Consider the following 20,399-nt stretch of genomic DNA (forward strand, 5'->3'; position numbering starts at 1 on the left):
TATAGTTTTATGTGTTGCACTGTAGGATCTCATTGCCCATCCATTCCAAATAGTTTGCATCTATTAACCCCAAACTTCCCATCCATCCCACACTCTCCCCATTTCTCCTTGGCAGCCACAAGTCTGTTCTCTATGTCTGTGAGTCTGTTTCTGTTTTATAGATAGGTTCATTTATGCCATATTTTAGATTCCACATGTAAGTGATATCATATGGTATTTGTCTTATTTTTTTCTGACTTACTTTATAGTATGAGAATCTCTAGTTGGGTCCCTGTTGCTGCAAATGCCTTTATTTTTTCTTTTTAATGGCTGAACAGTATTCCCCTGCAAAAAATGTCATCTTCTTTATCCATTCCTCTGTTGATGGACATTTAGGCTGTTTCCATGTCTTGGCTGTTGTGAATAGTGTGAAGCTACATTTTAATTGTCTTAATAAGTCAAGGGGGGATTTAGTTCCTTTCCTCAGATAAGTCAGGATAGCCAGAACTATTAGGGTAGATGGGGTGCTTGCCTTTCAGATTTCAGGCTTCTGGTTGGGTAAGTATTCAACAGGGGAAAAAAAAACCCTTGTATACATAGGCAAGTCAGCAGACTACTAAGCAGTTTTATTCTTATTGTAATTTCATTTTGCCTCTATAAAATTTCCTCAAGTACCGTGATTTCTGTGGAAAGTTTTGGATTGGGCTGTTAGAATTTGTCATGAGATATATTCTGCAACCTTGTTACCCACTAAATGCTTCTAGTTGGAAAGCTTGTAGAAACTCATATTCCAGTTGATCCAAAAGGTTCAGTTTTTCACAGCTTTATTCAATTATCCTTGAACAATGCCAGGGTTAGGGGATCCCGCCTCCACGGAGTCAAGAATCTGTGTTTAACTAACCCTTAGTGCTTCACATCTGAGGTTCTGCATCTGCAAATTCAACCAACCACCCATTGTGTAGCACTGTAGTATTTGCTACTGAAAACAATTTCCACTTAAGCTTGATTGAAAAATTCCCATTTAAGGACTGATTCAACCTGTGTGGTTCAAGGGTCAGCTGTATGTGCAGGAATGTCACCTCTCATTTTGCCCATTATTAGCTTCTCTAGGAAGCTTCTCAGGACTTGCTAATGCCTCCTCTTATGGATTATTTTAGACACCAACTCCTCCCTGACCAGATGTTCTCCCTTTGCCCTCCCTCCCCCTCTTCTGATGGATGGGTTTGGATGTTTGTTAAGGGAATTGCTTTCATTAAGTCCTCAATCTCTGTCCTCATCAGGATGGGCTTTCAAAGCACAGTCTCCCAACAAAGACCTACTGTATACTACAGGGCACTATACTCAAAATGTTGTAATAATCTAGAAGAGAAAGAATCTGAAAAAGTACATCTATGTGTAGATACATGGATGTTTATAGATATAGGTCTGAATCACTTTGATGAACATCTGAAATGAACACAACATTGCAAATCAACTGTACTTCACTTTTTAAAAAATTATGGGACTTTATTTTTTCTAATGTAAGTATTTAAGAATATGCCTTCTCCTTAAGAAATGCTATTTATATCCCTTATGTTTTAATACATGACAGGGATATTATCATTCCATATAAACATATTCTAATACCATTATGATTTTTTTTCTCATTTCCTAAATGCTTAGAAAGTGCTCCTATGCTTTCTTTCCAAGTTATCTCCTTGTTATTGGTTTGCAACTTAATTGCATTGGTAAAGTAGGCACATTTTGAAAAACTAAAGGTTTATTCTTCCCCCAACCGGCACCAAAGAAAAGCAAAAATCTACCCCATTCTAAGAGAGCAATGCTGTAGAATAACTACAGACCTATTACTTTTCTGAATGTTTGTTCAAAACTTCCCAAGTTTCCTCTATAAGAAACTGAGTCTGAGTTTCTCAGTCTAATATTCTACACGGAGAGCACAAAGACACCGCAGGTTGCTGACAAGAGCCCTGTTGCTGGTTTGCGGCCTCAGGTTAAATACTCTGCCCTTGTAAACCAGTTTCTCCCCCATAAAACAGGGGGAATGACAGTGCCTACTTCATCTGGTTGTTTTGTGAATCCAAAGAGAACATGTGTGCCTACCGCCTGATGCTTTGTAAACACTCAATACTTGCTAGCAACTCCTAAGTCCGTGATTAACTATTGTTAAACCCTCTCATTGTTTTGCCAAGTCCACCAAGAGTAACATAACATTGTTTGCTACTTTTATTGACTTTTCACAAGATTTTGTTCTGGGGTCAAGACTAGGTGAGGTCAATGAAGACTCCTAGTTATTGATGTTTAAATGAACTGCTTTCAAGTGCCCAATAGGCAGAAGAGGCAGCAACAGTCTCCTGAAGAGTGGATAATCTCTAGAGAGTAAAATAGGGCCAAGGCATTTAAACTGGGGCAAGAACAATGGGGCCCCTGAGGGTAATGATTGGGACTTTTTGCTCCTGAACCTTTGGCTTTACCTGTGGGTGAAGAAGGAACAAGTGGAGACATTAAAACAATCAGGGCAAGGTTCATTTGTGCCATATATTAGAATCATGGACTTGGAGAATAGACTTGTGGTTGCCAAGGGGGAGAGGGTGGGAGTGGGATGGATTGGGAACTTGGGGTTAATAGATGCAGACTATTGCCTTTGGAATGGGTAGGTAATGAGATCCTGCTGTATAGCACTGGGAACTTTGTCTAGTCACTTATGATGGAGCATGATAATGTGAGAAAAAAGAATGTATACATGTATGTGTAACCGGGTCACCATGCTGTACAGTAGAAAATTGACAGAACACTATAAACCAGCTATAATGAAAAAAATAAAAATCAAAAAAATAAAAATATATACAAAGACATTAAAAAAAAAAAAAAAACCAGTTGGGGCAATTGTAGAAATTTAGACACAGGGGCAGGAGTCTCACACATCTCTGCGTGTAGGTATGCTTTAAGGCTCCACATAGGCAAAGCCAGATTTGCCTTAATTGGAGTTTGTAATTGACCCCAGAATACAAGGAAAGTATTCCACTGGGCACCTGAGTTCTAAAGCATAAACACTGCTGAGATTTGAGTATGGAAAAATTACAAGCAAGTATTGCCAGGACCCCCAGAGTCATGACCTAAGAGTTCCTTTCTGAAATACGACACCAGGGGGTGGAGGGGGGGAGTCCCATAATTACAACCATCTTAAATCTAAAACAGTTATCTTTGGCTCATGTTATTAAATATTTAAAAATTTCATTTGAAATAAGAATAGTTGCCATTTGATGAGTGCTTATACTAGATGCCAACTCTCTCTTATATCTTTGCAATATTATTCCATTTATTTGTCCATAAAGGAGCGATAATCATCATTCATGTTTTACCAGTGAGAGACGTGAGAACCAGAAAGTTTAATTAAGTTGCTGAAAATCACAGGGCTGAGAGAAGCCAAACAAAGATTTGAACCAGATTTGCTGGCTCCAAAGCCTGTGCTCCTAATCAATACACAGGAGAGTTCACAGCCATCCTGTGAAGGTCACTGTTGGAGCAAATCACCCAAATCCAAACAAAACTTGGTTTTACATAGCACACATGCATCTAGTCAGTGCATCTAAAGAAGTTTTTGAATAGTCAGGCTCTAAAGACAGTAGAGATCTAAAAATTGACTGAAGAACTGCAGAGGCAAGCTCCACAAGAAAACAGGAATGAAAGGAAGTGAATTTGGGGTCTAGGGCTACTTTTCTCTTTTGGCCAATTTTGGAGGCAAGCAGTCAAGAGGCTAACACAAGCTGTGGACAGTGCTCTGGGGCTCAGAAGATGACAAAAGTCAGGATCCATCAAGAAAAACCAAAGCACAATGAACCTTATTATTTGGACTGGAACTGGAGGAAGAGTGCACCATAAAAGAAATAGGGGCTTGAAAGTAGACATGCCCTAGAGGTACTTTATTATAATTTCAAATTCCCCCAACTTGTGAAATGATGTAAAGGTAATTCTGAATTGCTAATGAGCCAACAAACCTGGTGGAAATGAATATACTTCTCTGAAAATAGATAATATCACTGTAGGCCTGAAATTATATCTGCAAATTATTTTGCAAATACAACATCCATGAGATAATTTTTAAAAAGTAGCTCAATAGAAGGACTTAAGACAATATGAATGATAGCTTGTCAGCAAAAAAAAAAAAAAAAGTAGGCAGTAGAGGTATACTCATGGAAGCTCCAGATAAAAGAGTAATTAGACACAAACTTTAAGATAACTCTACTTACAGTGTCTAAAATTGAGGGAAAAAAAGATAAGGTCAAGAATTTTAACAGAAGATGAGAAGCTACAGAACTGAATCAAATGGAAACCCTAGAAGCAACAAACATGGTGTTCTAAATTAAGCTCAGTAAATGGGTTAGTTTCACTGCAGATTATATACAGCCCAAGAAAGAATTAATTAACTGAAAGCTCTATTAGAAGAAAATATTCAGAAAGAAGAATTAAAAAGATGAAAAATTAAAATTTCAAAAGAGCAGGAGTTCACATTGTAGTGCAGTGGGTTAAGAATCCAACTGCAGCAACTTAGGTCACTGGGGAGGTGCAGGTTCAATGCCTGGCATGGCACAGTGGGCTAAAGGATCTGGTGTTGCCACAGCTGCTGCATAGGTCATAGCTGTGGCTCGGATTCAATCCCTGGCCCAGGAACTTCCATACGCTGTGGTAGCAGCCGTAAAATTAAAAAAATTGTTTTTTTCAAAAGACGGATTAGGAGTTCCTGTTGTGGCTCAGCAAGTTACGAACCTGACTAGTATCCATGAGGACATGGGTTCAGTCCCTGGCCTCGCTCAATGGATTAAGGATCCGGCATTGCCGTGACCTGTGGTGTAGGTCACAGACGTGGCTTGGATCCGGTGTTGCTGTGGCTGTGGTGTAGGTAGTTCTTTGAAAATACTAATAAAATTGCTAAAGTGACGGTGAGATGGATTTTAAAAGAGGGAGAGAAGCAATAAATATGCAATGTAAGGGATGAAAAGGGGCAAAACTACTGATCCTACAGAGACTAAGAAGATAGTAAGTAAACATGGCTTAGAGCAATCAACTTGAACATTTTCATGACTTGGATATCTTTGTAGAAGAAAATGTCTTACCAAAATTGACAGAAAATAGACTTAAAACTATTAAAAACTGAATCCATAATTAAAAGTTTTCCTTCAAAGAAAACTCTAGGCTCAGATGACTTTACAGGCAAATGTCACTAAATTCTTAAAGAAGAAATCATTCCATGATGACACAAACTCTCCCAGAGAAAAAAGAAAAAGAGGTAAATATCTCCAATTCCTTTCCAAGGGCTTTCTTAGCAAAAGCTAACAAGGTCACCTCAAAATAGAAAAATTCTATTCACTTATTCACGATCATTGGGGTAGAAATTCCCCTCGCCCGCATGAAATTGCACATTGAATTATAACAAGTAATGCATCACTATTGAGCTGTGTTTATTTCATTAACACAAGGCTGGCTTGACTTCTGAAAATGAGTGTAATTTAGTACTACTAATAGAAAAGAAAAGGAATCAAATAGTAGAACTATCTCAATAAGCCACAAAAAACTTTTTTTTTTTTTTTTTTTTTTTTTTTTTTTTGTCTTTTGTCCTTTTAGGGCTGCACCTGCGGCATATGGAGGTTCCCAGGCTAGGGGTCTAATCAGAGCTGTAGCTGCCGGCCTACGCCATAGCCACAGCAACATCAGATCCGAACCGTGTCTGCGACCTACACCATAGATCACGGCAACTTGGGATCCTTAACCCACTGAGTGAGGCCAGGGATCGAACCGGCAACCTCATGGTTCCTAGTTGGATTTGTTTCCCCCGAGCCACTATGGGAACTCCCACAGAAAACGTTTTATAAAATTCAGCTACAATTTCTGATTTCAGTCCACAATAACAACAAAAATTAATACCTATAGAGTTAACAAACTAAGAATAGATGGAAAATTCCTTAATCTGATAAAGGACCTACCAAAAATCCTAGTTTTGAAATCAGGAATAAGACAAGGATGCCCACCATTACTGCTCTTATTTAACATCGCAGTTAAAATTCCAGCTGGTAAGTCGAGAAAAGAAAGATGTAAGCATTGCAGAGGTTGGGGAAAAAAGAAATAGCCCTCAATCACATGATATTGCTGAATTACTGTGTACATAGGAGATAAAAATAAAGCTACAGCGACATTATTAGAGTGAATAGGTTTGTTTAATCCAACACCTAGAGAAAAAAAATCTAACAAATGATATGCAAGGTCTCTGTGCAAAAGAATATGAAACATGATTGATATAAAGTAATGGGAAATCTAATCAGAGGAACATACATAAGCTCAAGGATCAGAAGACAGTATTGTTGATGTATTTGTTCTCCAAACTGGCCTACATATTCTAAGCAATTTCTGTCCATACGCTAAGAGGTGTGTGTGTGTGTGTGTGTGTGTGTGTGTGAGAGAGAGAGAGAGAGAGAGAGAGAGAGAGAGAGAGAGGGAGAGAGAGAGATCTGACAAGCTGATTCTAAAATGATAATAAAAAACAAAGAACTAGGAATAGAAGGTTGTCTTGAGGAAGAAAAAGTTGGGAGTCAAGCCGCCTCCTCCAGCCATCAAAGCTTAGGATAAAGCCACAAGTACTAAAAGTGTGAGACTGACCCAAGGAGAGACAGACGGATGGAAACAACAGTTACCCAAGAAATGACTTGGACCAGGGCCGGAAGAGACACCTAACCTTGGTCACTTGTGCAGTGGCTTCTCAGAGTCAGCCTTCAGCATCTCAGGGGTGGTGGGTGGGTGGCTGGAATTTTTCCCCAGGTAATTCTAATCTGCAGCTGGGTTTGAAAAATACCGCCCCCAACACACACACACACACACACACACACACACACACACACACACACACACTCTCACACACACCCCAACCCCTCTCTTTCCTCCCTAAGCTTGGATGAGCAATGCCGTTTTTTATTTAAGACCCACTGGGAGATTGGAGAATGCGATTATATCACAAACAATGTTACAATCCCTTTTAGATTTTCTCTCTTTCCCCCAGATTCTACTCCCTGAAGCCGGGGCTCCTTCCCACCCCTCCCCGCTCTAGTCAGAGTCTCTTCCTTTCCTCCTTTCTGTGCTCCTGTTATTATTATTTTACTTTGGAGAACAATTTCTCCCTTCCCTCAGTTCCTCTAACCTACGTCTCTATCACTACCCTTGTCTAGCAAACAAAAACTTTTTTTTTTTTTTGCTTTTGAGGGCCACACCTGTGGCATAGGGAGGTCCCCAGGCTAGGGGTCAAAATGGAGCTGCATCTGTGACCTACACTACAGCTCATGGCAATGCCGGATCCTCAACCCACTGCGAGAGGCCAGGGATCGAACCCGCATCCTCATGGGTCCTATTGGAGTTTGTTACTGCTGAGCCACAAAGGGAACTCCAACAAAACCCTTTTTGAGGATTCACTCTGATAATGGAAAATACATTTAATGGCACGTTTTCCCATCACAGACTGCTGTGTGTGGCTTGGAAATTCTTTCCCTGGGTGTATTTTTGGTGCTGTGGTGAAGACCCTGTGAGCGTGGGGCTGTGCTCCCCATGTGCTGCTCCACCCACCCTCGTGATTCGGGGTTCCCCACACTCACTCTCTTAGTGCAGAGGTGCCCCAAGGCACTAACACCTTGGCATCCTCCATTGTGGGCTGTGACCTCTGCCCTCCTGCAGGGCCCGACACTTAGAAGGGTCCTGCGCTTGGGTTAATGCTCTGCTGTCATCATTTTGAAATTCTGAGTTATTAATGAACGAGGGGCTCCACATGTTCAGTTTGCCCCTGGGCTCTGCAGACGATGTGGTCAGCCATGTGCTGTGGGACAGGCTTGCTTGATTGGACAACAAAAAAGAAAAACCTCCAGGCTGAGTGCTGTGTGCCATACTTTCTCTGGTTTCTGAGAAACCATTTCCTCTTTTCAAGTTTCAGTCGTCCCCCCAGGGTTTAGCAGCTGGGTGTGTGCTTGCTGCTTTTCTGAATCTCTGATGTTCATTTCCTGCCCACTTACAAGTGTTTTCACAGCAGCCAAAGGGGGCTCTTCAGCACCTGGCCCCAAGCTCCAGCCCTGGCCTTGGCGCCTTTCCCCTGTCCCTTCATTCTGCTTCTGCTCCCACCTTGAACATGACCCACTGCCTGCTCCAGCCCTCCTCCCAGAGGCAGCCCTTGGATCCCATGGAACGCCCTCTGGCACCAGAACATGCCATGCTTCTCGCCTCTGTGCCCTGTCATGTGCTTTTCCTTCTGCCAGCATGCTCTTCCATCCATAGCAGCCACACTCCTTCTGGCTGTCATCCCTATCGGCCTTGTCAGCTTCTGCACGGAGTGCCTCAGGCAGAAATTGTCACCCACTGGCTCTTGTGCCTATGGCTTTGCGGACATCCTCTCTCATGGCAGGTGACACAGTCGAGCTGACAGACCTCTTCCCTTTTTCTGGATAAGTCAGTTCTTGACTTAGAATACAAGTTGGTCACGCCTTCTAGAAAGATCTCCCTGAGGACTTGCACTTCCCTCATCGTAGCACTAATCGCATTCTAACATGCTCTCCCCTTATTTTTTAAACCTACTGCTTGCATGGTTAAGAATGTTTGTTCTGTACATAAAAAATATTTCTGAAATGAAAGACAAATAAATAAAATAAACATGTTAATTTAAATATATATTTTATTTTAATATATAATTAAAGATATATTTTAATTTAGTTATTTTAAATATATATAATATATTATTTAATATATAGTTAATTTAAATATCTGTCTCTCTCTCTCTCTCTGAAATGATTTATGCGCTCAGGTCCTGAGCCCACAACCTGGGTTTGCTTAAGCAGCCCCAGTAGTGTCATCCTTGACTTGAGGTTGTACTCTTCAGAGCAGGGTGACAGAGGTGACGAGGTGGGGAGCTGGGCTGCCACTCACTCAGGCCCAAGAGGATGAGTTTCCCTTTATGTCATAATAAACCTCATATTGTTGCCTAGAGAGTGACAGAAAGTAATGCTAAATTCATAAAAATGTAACTGTGTGCCAAGTATATAGAATTATAATAAGCATCACAGGAGAGCTGGAACTTTGGGTACCAGCTTTTCAAGAGCTGCTGTTCTGACAGTAGGGGTGGGCCTGGCCCTGAGGCCTGGTGCTTTAATCAGTCCTCTTTCCTGTCCTCACTGTCACCCTTCTCCCATGAGCCTGGGCTCCCATTTTCTACCTCTCATGGTGCAACATCTCCCCTGGGAACCAGCAGGGGGGTATCTTTCTTTTGAGGAGTTTCCTGCTCCCTGTCTTGTGGTGGGCATTTTCCTTCTTGTGCCTCCAACTGTTTTCTGAAGCTCCCTTCTTCCAAGAAACCAACTCCCCGTTAGAAGAAGATGAAATTTCTCTTCCCTCTCCTGTCCACGTGCTCCTTTTAAGAGACCGGTTCCCCTTCTCTGCAAAGGATCCCCAGCTGGACAAGGTGCTCTCTCTGCCAAAGGTGCTGAGGACATGACCAGTCTCAGTGCACTGAGGATGGAGAGAAGACGCTCAGTGGAACTGAGCGCTGAGCGCTTACTGTAAGTGCGTGCTATGCTAGGAAGTTACAGGGAAATCAATTCGGGATTCATAAATATAAAGAAGAATGCTGTTGCAGGCAGAGCTAAGCTCCATTAAAAATGGAATAGGACGCCTTTTGAGAGAGTGAACTCCCTATCATTAGAAATGTTCATGTGTAGGCCGAACATACCAGGGCTAACAGAGAGGGAATTCTTGCATGGGGAAGGAGCTTAGGGAGAGAGAGCTTTTATGGTTTCTCCTGACTTTCAAGCTGCTACAGTTTCATTATAGGGTTCTAACCTTGTAATACAGTTTATATTTCAAAATACTGTTCTTAATTAGTTGTTTCTCTAAACTCCTTCTGAAGTAAACTAGCTTCATACAGTGGTAATTAGTTTATTGGTAGAAACAATGGCAGCATCTGAAACATGCGTATCTTTTGTATATGTGGCAAAGACACAAGAAAGACTGACGATTATTGTTCCTGCACTGGTTTCCAGAAATGAGATCTTCTAGTATCCCTGTGAGGATGTAACAGTAACTTAACCAGGTTAATAAATAACAGGAGAATAAAGACACATTTATTAATATGGAATACTTAAAAAGTGCTGGAGCCAGATTAGTCAGTCTTCAGACAATGGAGCATGGGTTTCTCATTAACTGATCTTCTTACAACTGGAGGGCACCCAGAAGGCAAGATTACATTTAAGAGTGAAAACAGAGACTTCTCCAAATCACAGTTGATGCTCTTGGAGTGGTGGCTCTGCTGGGGCACAGAGCCTGGGACATCTAGTAGACCTGACCATATGTGGCCATGTGCAGGGCATGCTGGTGAGAACATGACTTCTTTATGGTTTAGATGTAATAATCAAAATATGATTATAGCAGCTCGGCCAGATACAGTCTAATTTTATCCCCTAAAAATCCTGAGCTAGGTGGGTGGTTCAAAGATAGTACAGTTGTGTGAAGAAACCATCAAGAACACAGCCTTCTTTTAACTTCAGAACTGCCAACTTTAGTTTGTGAGTTTTGCCCTCAAGGCCCAAGACCACCTCAGGCCTTCAGTTGTTTCTGGAAAGAAAGAAGAAAGAAGTGACCTAGAGGGGGGAAAAAATGCAGCCTATTCCAGGAAAGTGAAACTTTCCAAGAAATTCCAGAGGACTAAGGCTTATGTCTCATTGGCTTGAACTGTGTTCCATGCCCAGTTCTTGCTGTAATAGAGACTGGAAAAATATAATATTTCAGCTGGGCTCATCACTTCCCCAAACTTAGGGTTTGTTAGTAGAGAAGAGGGCCGATGCACGTGGGGAGGCAGCTGGTGGCAGTGACTGACATCATAGCGTGACGGGCTAGACCTTGCTCCTTTCTTGTTTCTTGTACTCTTGGACGGGAGCATCTCCACCATGGACTTTGAGCTTCCAAGATGCTGTTACCTGATAGACATTGTGAGGATCTTATAAGGCTGTCCTTGGCCCATCCATGTTGAACAAAGGTAAAACTCTGAAATTTCTCTGTCTTCAGGACATGAGCAAGAATTGGCCCACTCGGACCCTCCACGTCCTCCAGGGGCTTTGCGGGGAACATGTGTGAATACTCTCTAGTAGAAAAGAGTCCTGACCCATCAGCCTTGTGGTGATTTCCTTCCCACGTTTCCCCCAGACCTAAGCAGAGTCTCTTCTTACTGGACACGTTGGGCTTGCTGTCTGTTATCATCGATTGAAACAGCAAGCACTCCTGTTTCGAACAGACCCATACCTTGAGATGTGTTTAAGCCAAGGAGGAGGTCCTACCATTAAATGAGAAGAGATTTATGGCTCTCCTGACATCCCAGTGAGATTGCTGTCTGGCAGCACTCAGGAGGAAACGACCGAAGACAGAACTCTAACATTTTAGAGCAGTCAGAGACACAGACTGACAGAGACAAAAACGTCCATCCCAGCCCTGGCTGCTAGATCCCTTCTCCCACCTGCCATTCTTTGGTGTCTGACATACGTCTGTTCTTTAGTTCACTCATCTGTAAAATAAAATCAATAGTCACATACCTCACATGGTTTTGGGAGGAGTAAACAGACTTGATAGTTAGATCTACCTGGTACATCATAATACAGAGATGTTGGCTATCATTACGACTAGTTATCTCCTGTTTGCAAAGGTTCCGAGTCCCTCAGTCTTGCTCGATGGCCAGTGCACATCTCAAAGGAGCACAACAAAGGGCCGGCAGGGACATTAAGTTTGAAGTCAGGACTTTGGTTCTTGTCACCAGCACCAAGATACGTCTCCTATCACAAGTCATGGGATTATCCCCCAAGTAGGTCAGTGTGGCATGAAATACATGATCTGGGATAGAAATTACTTTTCTGATCCATTTTTATGAATTGCTGATGCCTTTTCTGCTTGCATTTTCATCTTCAGTACATGTGCTTGGTTTCCTTCCTTTTGAAAGATGCGGTGAACTTCACACACTAGTCCTTTGTTGCAGATGTATAAGGCACATCTCACACAAAGACATATAGGCAATAGAATTCTGATACCAAGTCAACTTAAAAAAAAAAAACCTCTTTAATTGGAAAATACTTTAATTTTCTAAACAATGTCATAGTAGTTGGCTACATTTTGAAATTATCTTTGTCTTGTTTGGTACTTGAATGGCATGAAAAATTTCCCTCCACTGCTTCCTTACTCTCTCCCAAGGGTCATTTTCTCTGCTCTTTTATCTGTCCTGCCTGACCTCTGCCCTGCCTGGTTCTGCTGTTTCCACAGACTTCTGAATCTAATTAATGTCTTAGTAGCTATATAAGTGAATTATGTAGGCAGGAGGATGCTGGAAACTTTGAGGAAGGTACATTCCTTAGGGAATATGAAATCTGGTTTTGTACCAAAAAAATAAATAAATAAATAAAATTAAAAAAAAGACTGCTCATGGAGTGGATAGAATGTTAGTAAAGTGTAAACCACGGGTAACATTCTTCTACTCATTAGGTATCTGTTGCCTGATGACTAGATGACTAGATACAACCTTAGGAGTGTCTCTTTTAATGTCTGGGTAATAATCAGCCGTCATGGAATCTGGCTGAGGGAACAGAGAGTCCAAATACGCCACCAGAGCAAATTGGCCTCCACCACAGCACTGGGGTACAGGCCCCCACCTCTCCTCCCTATCCCTTTTCTAGCCAGTTCGCAAGCAAGTATGTCCTTAGAGGATCTTGGAAATGACCCTGGTGGAACATTCTCAAACTCTCCAGAACGTGGGCAGGAAAGGGGGAGGGGCCTGAGTGCTGAAGTTCTCCGCCAGAGGATACTGCCAGAGAGCCCAAGGCAGAGATGGTCCCTATGCCCCACGTTTCCATGGAAACATAGAAGGAGTGATGACAGCCAGCACAGCCACACCATCTGCTCAAGACCTGGTGAATGATGAAAAAAATAGAAAAAGAAAGGCACCTCAGATCTCAAGCTTAGAACTGCTCTGAGATAGCAGTGGAGAGGAAAGGCCTGAGACACTTGAACTCCTAGGTGAATTAAAACCAGAGCTGGCCTGGGGCTGGATATATTAGCATGTCATTTGCAGGCAGAGAACCTAGAGGGCTGATCCTTCCACCCCAAGATACGGTTTCACACACCCAAGAAGCCTCAGGAAGGAGAAGCAGACTGCATGCTGGACCAGGAGGGGAGTATGGTGACAAATAGTGCTGGTGGAGGTGGGGCTGGGCTTCCATCACCTTCCAGCAGGACCACCCACACAGCTGGCTTTTGGCCAGGCCTATCCTTCCAGGGGAAGGGGGGGATTGTAAAAGGAAAATTCCCACCTGGTCACAAAAGACCTCTGCATGGCAGCCAGGTCTGCAGAATAAAGCCAGAATTAATAAAGCTATGTAAGGTCTCTCCTCTCTCAGTTTCTATCCAAAGGGAGATCTTCGTTGGATGCCACATTGGCTTCTGGGCCTATTTAGGAGGTTTCCTATTCCAGGTTGGTGGAAAGTGAGTGGGGCCTTTGTGTGAACTTGTATGCCTGCGCCTGACTGAATAGGATCCATTTCTCAGGGCCTTTCCTTCATAGATGTAGCCGAAACAAACAAACCTGACCTCAGAAGCCCAGCTGCCTCCCCAGTGCCTCTCTGGAGCTTGGCACTATGGGTTTCAGCTTCCTGTAGTATTGCCTCATTTATCTCAGAAGTCCCTCCAATCTCAAGGCCTTTACTATGCACTGAGGTTACATCAGCTTCACTGGCAATACCAGTGTTTTTTTTTGTTTTGTTTTGTTTTTTGCTTTTTAGGACCGCACCTGTGGCAAAGGGAGGTTCCCAGGCTAGGGGTCAAATTAGAGCTATAGCTGCCAGCCTACACCACAGCCACAGCAATGCCAGATCCGAGCCTCGTCTGTGACCTGCACCATAGCTCATGGCAACACTGGATCCTTAACCTACTGATTGAGGCCAGGGATTGAACCCGCAACCTCGTGATTCCTAGTCAGATTCCTTTCCGCTGCACCACGATGGGAACTCTGGAAACACCAGTTTTTAATCTTTAATTTAGGTAGTCTCTTGTCCCTTTATCAAAACAGAAACAAAAACCCAAACCACCTCCCTTTTATAGAGTTCCCTTGTGGCTCAGCTGGCTGAGGATCCAGCGTCGTCACTGCTGTGACTCAGATCACTGCTGTGACACATGTTTGGTCCCTGACCCAGGAATTTCCACATGACATGAGTGTGCCCTCCCCCACCAAATTCTCCCTTTTAGTTTTGGCCTTTGCATCCCAGGAAGTGCGAGCCTTTGTCTTTTCGTGCTTTCTATTAGAGTAAAAATTCTAGCAATTAGGAGTTCCTGTCGTGGCTCAGCAGTTAATGAATCTGACTGGGAACCATGAGGTCGCAGGTTCAATCCCTGGCTTTGCTCAGTGGGCAGTGAGTTAAAGATCCGGCGTTGCTCTGAGCTGTGGTGTAGGTTGCAGATGTGGCTGGCAGCTGCAGCTCCGATTAGACCCCTATCCTGGAAACCTCCATATGTTGTGGGTGCGGCCCTAGAAAAGGCAAAAAGACATAAAATAAATTTTTGGCAACTAGATTAAGCGCTTGTTTTGGTATGTGTACCTAGGGACTGGAGGATAATGGGAACATCTTAGCAAATCAGATATTAATAATAATAATAATAATAATATCACTTTATAAAAGCTTTCATTAACTGCTCTGCATTTTACCTGTAAATAGTATTAATTGAAATTTATTTCCATGACAACTTAGTAAAAATGCAATCTACCATATTATTTGGGTTTCTTCAAAAGGACCTATTCTCCAGCTGGAGACGCTACACGAAAAACTGGAAATAAAAGTACTCATGCAGCTTCCCCATGTTAGAGGCCCCAAGCCCAAAATATGAGCTATTCCTGTAGAAAAAATATTGATGACCCCCCAGTGAAATTGCTTTAATGCTTAAGTACACTCCTGTGTAAACAGGAGGCATCGTGTTTAAATTCAAATGGAAATCTACCCATTCCTACATGGCTTTGGGGGCAAGGCCCTTTATGAGCAAATGACTCCATCAGCTCTATACCCCCCACCCCTGCACAGAGCTTCCTCCCTTTTCTTTTCCAGGATCATCTTTTGGTCCTCAGCCTCCTCTGACAGGGCAAATCTGTAGTCTGAGCTTCAGGCCCAAGATGAGAGTCCCAGTAAACACTGTTGTTTGTTCTTCATCCTTCCTCCACTCTATAAACAGACGTGGTGGGAAGGGAAGGAAAGCCAGATCTCTGTAAGGGGTGGGAGGTCTCCTTTCTGGAGCAGCTTCCTAGCTGCAGCCATGAGCAGTGAGCACAGGGACAGGATGCCTGTCTTGTTCAGGAGTGGAACTCACAGTTCTTCCTGAGTGGCAGGGCTGTTCCTTAGGCTTCCTCCACCCTCTGCCTTTGTTCCCAGGGAACTCTAGATGTTTCAGATGTCTCAGACATTTCCAAGGAGGCTTATGCTAAGGAGACTTAAATAAGACAGATTCCCCCCCCCCCCCACACACACACTGGAGACTGGGATTTGGGGAGGCAGTCCTTCACACCTGTGCTTTCTCCTGAATTCACATTCCCTTTGTTCTTTTGTAGCCTTGTTACTACTCTCAACTCACTCACGAGGGAGGTTTTTAGGAGCTTCGAGTGGTTAGCGTGTAAAATAATACCTTTCCCTCAAACTGCGTTGATGCTCACTCAGCCTCAGTTTACTGTTTCACCTTTTGCACCTCAGTTATGGATGTTAAGAAAGGAAGTATGGATGTTAGTTCAGAACCAGGGGAAGGAGGGAGGCTGAGCATCTCGTAATCCATCCCCAAAGACCAAAGAATTCTCATTGGTTTTTTTCCTTCTCCTCATTGGGCTTTATTAATTCTCCTTTGGTGGTCGGGGAGTTGAAGAAGGGGACTCCTAGGCTGGCTCCTGTGACTTTTACCCAAGGGGTCTAGATTTCTGGTGGTGGTCCTTCTTGCCTAGAATGAACAAAGGGTCGAGTACCAGAAAGGCCTCTGTAGGGCAAGAACTTGGGCGGGGGGCGCCGCCCTCTGGTGCAAGTGACTGGACTTTATCCTGCCCTGTACTGCTCTCTCCAGGAAGTCTTTGGAATCCTAAGCGAGGCTCCCAGAGCTGTGGCCATGAGGACAGGAGAGGCAGGGGACAAAAGAGGGATTGGGGGTTTTGGCCAGCAGTGGAGAAACAGGGCTATGTCCCTGATCTAGACGCCGGCTTCTCAGCAAGTCTATACAAGCAAGGGGTACGGGGGTGGGGGGGAAACGTTCCTTAAACTCAAGGAAGTAATAATAACAAAAACTTGAATTTTAGGAGATATTCCATCACCCTTTCAGCTGACAATACACCACTCTCCAGGCAGGAGGTTGGGCTGGAAGTTTGCGGACTACACCCCGAGGCCTGTCCTCTTCCCTGGAAGAAATAAGAAGAAAGGAGGTGGGTTTCCAGGGGCCGAGGAGCTGGAGGATGGGGGGGACCCTAATGGGAGGGCTAACTGCAGGTCCCATCAGAATAGGTTTCCCAGTCTCCTTTATTTCACTTAACTTACTGACTCCAGATATTTTAAACGGTTTGTTTATGGCGCTGCTGCAGGCTGCGCTAACTCTCCCCGCGCCAGGGGCGCCCAGGGCATCTCCCAGCATCCAGGTCTGCAGCCTCCTGACCGCGCGGCCCGCGGGGGAGCCGGGCAGGGTCAGTCGAATCCCGGGCCCCCCAAGAAGTGCGCGCACCCCGGGGAGGCCGGGGCGGGGGCAGGGGCAGAAGATGCGGCAGGCCGGGCCCGCAGAGCATCCCCAGCCCTCCGCGCCGCCGCCGGCCCCTCGCCCCCGCCCCCGCTCGCAGTACAGCGCGGGGCGCCCCCGGGAGGCCAAGAGGGCTGGCCCGGCGCGGGGGTCGGGGGGGCGGGGCCGCGAGGCCTGCGAGGGGCCGGGACCCCGGGGAGCGGCGCGGGGAGCGCAGGGGCGCGCGGGGCGGGCGCGGCGCGGGGCTCACGGCGCGCGCGCGTCTCGGTCTCGCCCGCGCACACGCGCCTCCCGGAGGAGAAAGGCGGGCGGGCGCGGCGGCGGCTGCAGCGGGCCGGGCCGGGCCGCCGCTAGGGCGGGAGGAGGGGCGGGCGCGGGGCGGGGTGGGGGGCGAGGAGGCGGCGGCGGCGATCTCTCCGCTCTCTGCGGAGTGTGCCTGCGCGAGCCGGCGAACGGGTGAGTGCGCCGGCCGCCGCCAGCCCGGCCGGCCCGGAGGCGGGGAGGGGGGCGCCGGGAGCTCAGAGCCAGGGGCCGGCGGGCGGCGGCCGCTCCCGCGCGGCCGGGATGCACCTTGAGCGGCGCCTTTCGTTGCAGCGCGCGGGCGGCCCGAGCCTCGGCGGCGGCGGCGGCGGCGGCAGCGACGGCGCTGACACCTCCCACCATGGACAGCTTCGACATAGCCCTGCTCCAGGAATGGGACCTCGAGTCGCTGTGGTGAGTCCCGGTGCCGGCCGGCCCGCCGAACGAGCGAGCGGCGAGGGGCGAGGGGCGGCCTCACCTGGGCCGGGGGCTCGGGCGGCCGGCCGCCGTGGGGGCGGGGTGGGTCGGGGGTGCCTGCGGCGCCGACCCCTTACTGCTTGCCCCGATGGGAGGCCCGGCCGCCCTCGGGTCTTCTCGGCCCTCTCTCCCGCGCCCTACCCCTGGCGCTGCCGCCCCAGCCCGGGGGCCAGTGATCTGGGGAGCCTGGGACGGAGCGCAGCCGTGGAGAGAAAAGGAACCGATTTCTGGGAAATGTCAGTAGTGCCCAGGGATCCACCCCTCGGTCCCCTAGCCCTTCTCACCTCCCTTCCCTCCGTTGGCGCCCCTCCCTCTTCTCCGCGACCCCCTGGAGTTGGGGCTGCAGCGAAGTGCCCTTAGAGGATGCTCCAGCCTCCCGCCTGTCTGCGCTGGGTCCTGGCGGCCGCATCCTCTCTGTCTCTCCCGCCCACTCCCACCCGAGACGGAAAGTGCACCCGAGGGCAGGGGGCGAGGGTTTCTCTGGGCGGGAATTCCAGGCCTGGGAGCCTCATTTCCGCGAGGTTCGCAATTCCTTGGGGCCCTCTCTTCACACCTCGCCTCGCTACAGTCCCACTCCTCTCCCCGCTCCAGCCCACCGGCGCCCTGGGTGTCCCTTTATTCCACGCTCACAGCTCGCAGCCTGGGGAGCGGGCGGCCGGGGGAGCCCTCCGGGTTCTGTGGCGCGGGGTTCTCACATTGAGGAGCTGCTGTAGGTAAAGCGCCGCTGGAAGCAGTTTAATTCTAGTTGCGGGTGTCTTAAAAATCCCATTGGCTGCCTCCACGTCCCTCTTATCCCCCCTCCCCCTCCCCAGTCTCCTAAAGGTTTCCAACCAGCCCTATTCAGGTGGTAAAATTACTGCTTGCATATTCCTGGAGGAACTTGAGTTATGTTTAATATTTACGGGAATGAACATCTGTGAAACAAGCATATTAACTGCACTCTGTTCTGCCTCTGGTAACGGCTTATTGTAGAGCGGAGGTTTCTTTTCTTTTTTATACCCCCCCTCTTTCTTCTTGAATTCAGGAAAGAGTTCACATGTGTCTAAAACTGCAAGTGGTGTGCACATGAATATGCAACGTGCAGTTTTAAAGCTAAACTGCCTTATGATTTATAGATCATTTAGATGATATGTGGATTCGGGTATGTTTTCAGTGATTTAGGCTTCCAGTGACTGAGCTGTCAAATGCCAGGTGTAACTAACAAAACTGGACACAAAGCTGGTTCATTATGGAGCAGTTTCTTATAAAAGATCCCAGGATGAGTTAAGTACAGCTTGCTTTGCATAATGCTGGCACCTATAAAATACACAAGGATGGGCCCTAATGTAATAAAACTTTTATATATTACACTGGAAACTTCAAAGAACCGGTGTAGAAAGAATATGAAACATGTTATTACTCTATAAAAGTTGCTAATTGCTGTGTTGTTGCTCCTGGGGTTATTTCATGTTTTCATTTACAAATATCTATTATTTTACAGGTTTACACTTAGAAATGTTGGTTTCTGGCTCAAGTTCAGTAGGTTTGCAGATAGTAACTGTGCTTTCAAAATGATATTTGCTTTTCAAAGGCAGTTTTTCAGTCAAAGGGAAGCACTTTTTGTTTGGCAGATTTGTGTGCTGCTTGTCTGCTTGCTGACTCAAAACTAAAGCCCCCTTATGACTTTTACGAGTAATATTTTGGAATTAGCAGCTATAATCTGTGGCTTTTCCACACAGGCCAGAGCTCTCTTGCCCTATGCATCTTTAGTTCCCAGCGGGTTACCTGCAGCTCAGTTACACAATAAATGTCTGTTGAAGAGCCTTGAGATTTACATTAGTTGAAGTACTTTTCTTATTGTTAGAAATGAAAAAAAAAAAAATTGTCTTTTGAAAGTTGCTGTACCTGTGGTCAGATTTTAATTAATCCATCAGTTTGTCTTTGGCTTATGAAACCGTGCAGGCTTTCTTGCATACGATATAGTAGGACCATTTGGCTTGACTGAGGGAGTGTTTTTAGTTCAAAGATGTAAAATTTACTTCTTGTAAAAGCTTCTACATTTTGAATCAGTTAACGATAAAACAAACTCCTGGAGTCTGCATTTCTAACACAGACATTTTCTCAGTCGTGGATGAATTTTTGGATGGTATTTTCTAACTCAATTTTATGGCTGACTTTTTTTTTTTTTTGGTCTTTTGTCCTTTTAGGGCTGCACCTGTGGCATATAGAGGTTCCCAAGCTAGGGGTCGAATTGGAGCTGTAGCTGCCAACCTACACCACAGCCACAGCAATGCCAGATCTGAGCCACGTCTGTGACCTGCACCACAGCTCACGGCAATGCCGGATTCTCAACCCACTGAGCAAGGCCAGGGATAGAACCCCAAACCCCATGGTTCCTAGTCAGATTTGTTTCCGCTGCACCACGAGCTCCCCATGGTTGACTTTTAAGTTTATAAGTTTTTAAGTTTGTGGTTTACTTTTAAGCTTATTGGTGACCCAAAGTAACCAATATTTGAAGTACTTCCTGGGTGTCCATTGTTTTCAGATCTATTGTTTCCTTATTTGAATCTCATAACAATCTGGAAGTAGTTAAGTAGTAAGAGTCCCGTTTACAGACAAGGAAATGGAGGGTTTTGACTGTAAAATGACATTACTGAGCCCATAAATCAAATGACAGCAGAAATTTAAACTAACATTTACCAAACACTTAGCCATTTGCCAGACACTGTTCTAAGTACATTACATGTTTTAGCTCATTTAATCCTCACAGCAATCTTAGGAAGTAAGTAAGGACTGTTGTTATTCCCATTTTACAGATTGGGAGGTTGAGGATTGGGAAAGTCGGGTAACCTACCTCAGGTCACATATCTAGA

General features: G+C 45.5%; 1 protein-coding gene across 14 annotated transcripts in view; it reads left to right on the forward strand.

Moving 5' to 3' along the window:
• AFF3 (ALF transcription elongation factor 3) overlaps nt 1-20,399 on the forward strand; it is a 594,300-nt gene that overhangs the window by 20,291 nt on the left and 553,610 nt on the right. For 8 of the 14 annotated variants that reach the window (XM_085018570.1, XM_021088183.2, XM_021088187.2 and 5 more), the window contains exons 2-3: nt 16,343-16,465; nt 17,365-17,484. In XM_085018570.1, coding sequence (XP_084874696.1) covers nt 17,432-17,484 — 53 coding nt within the window. In that variant the 5' untranslated portion in view covers nt 16,343-16,465; nt 17,365-17,431. Of the gene's footprint in view, nt 1-16,342; nt 16,466-17,066; nt 17,227-17,364; nt 17,485-20,399 lie in introns of those variants that run through there. The other 6 variants (XM_085018572.1, XM_085018573.1, XM_085018574.1 and 3 more) reach the window with 3 other exon arrangements.

This window comes from Sus scrofa, chromosome 3, assembly GCF_054392235.1.
Source record: "Sus scrofa isolate SSC_HxYL_T2T_F1_AM1 chromosome 3, Sscrofa_HxYL_maternal_Yorkshire_Landrace_v2.0, whole genome shotgun sequence".
NCBI classification, from domain to species: domain Eukaryota; kingdom Metazoa; phylum Chordata; class Mammalia; order Artiodactyla; family Suidae; genus Sus; species Sus scrofa.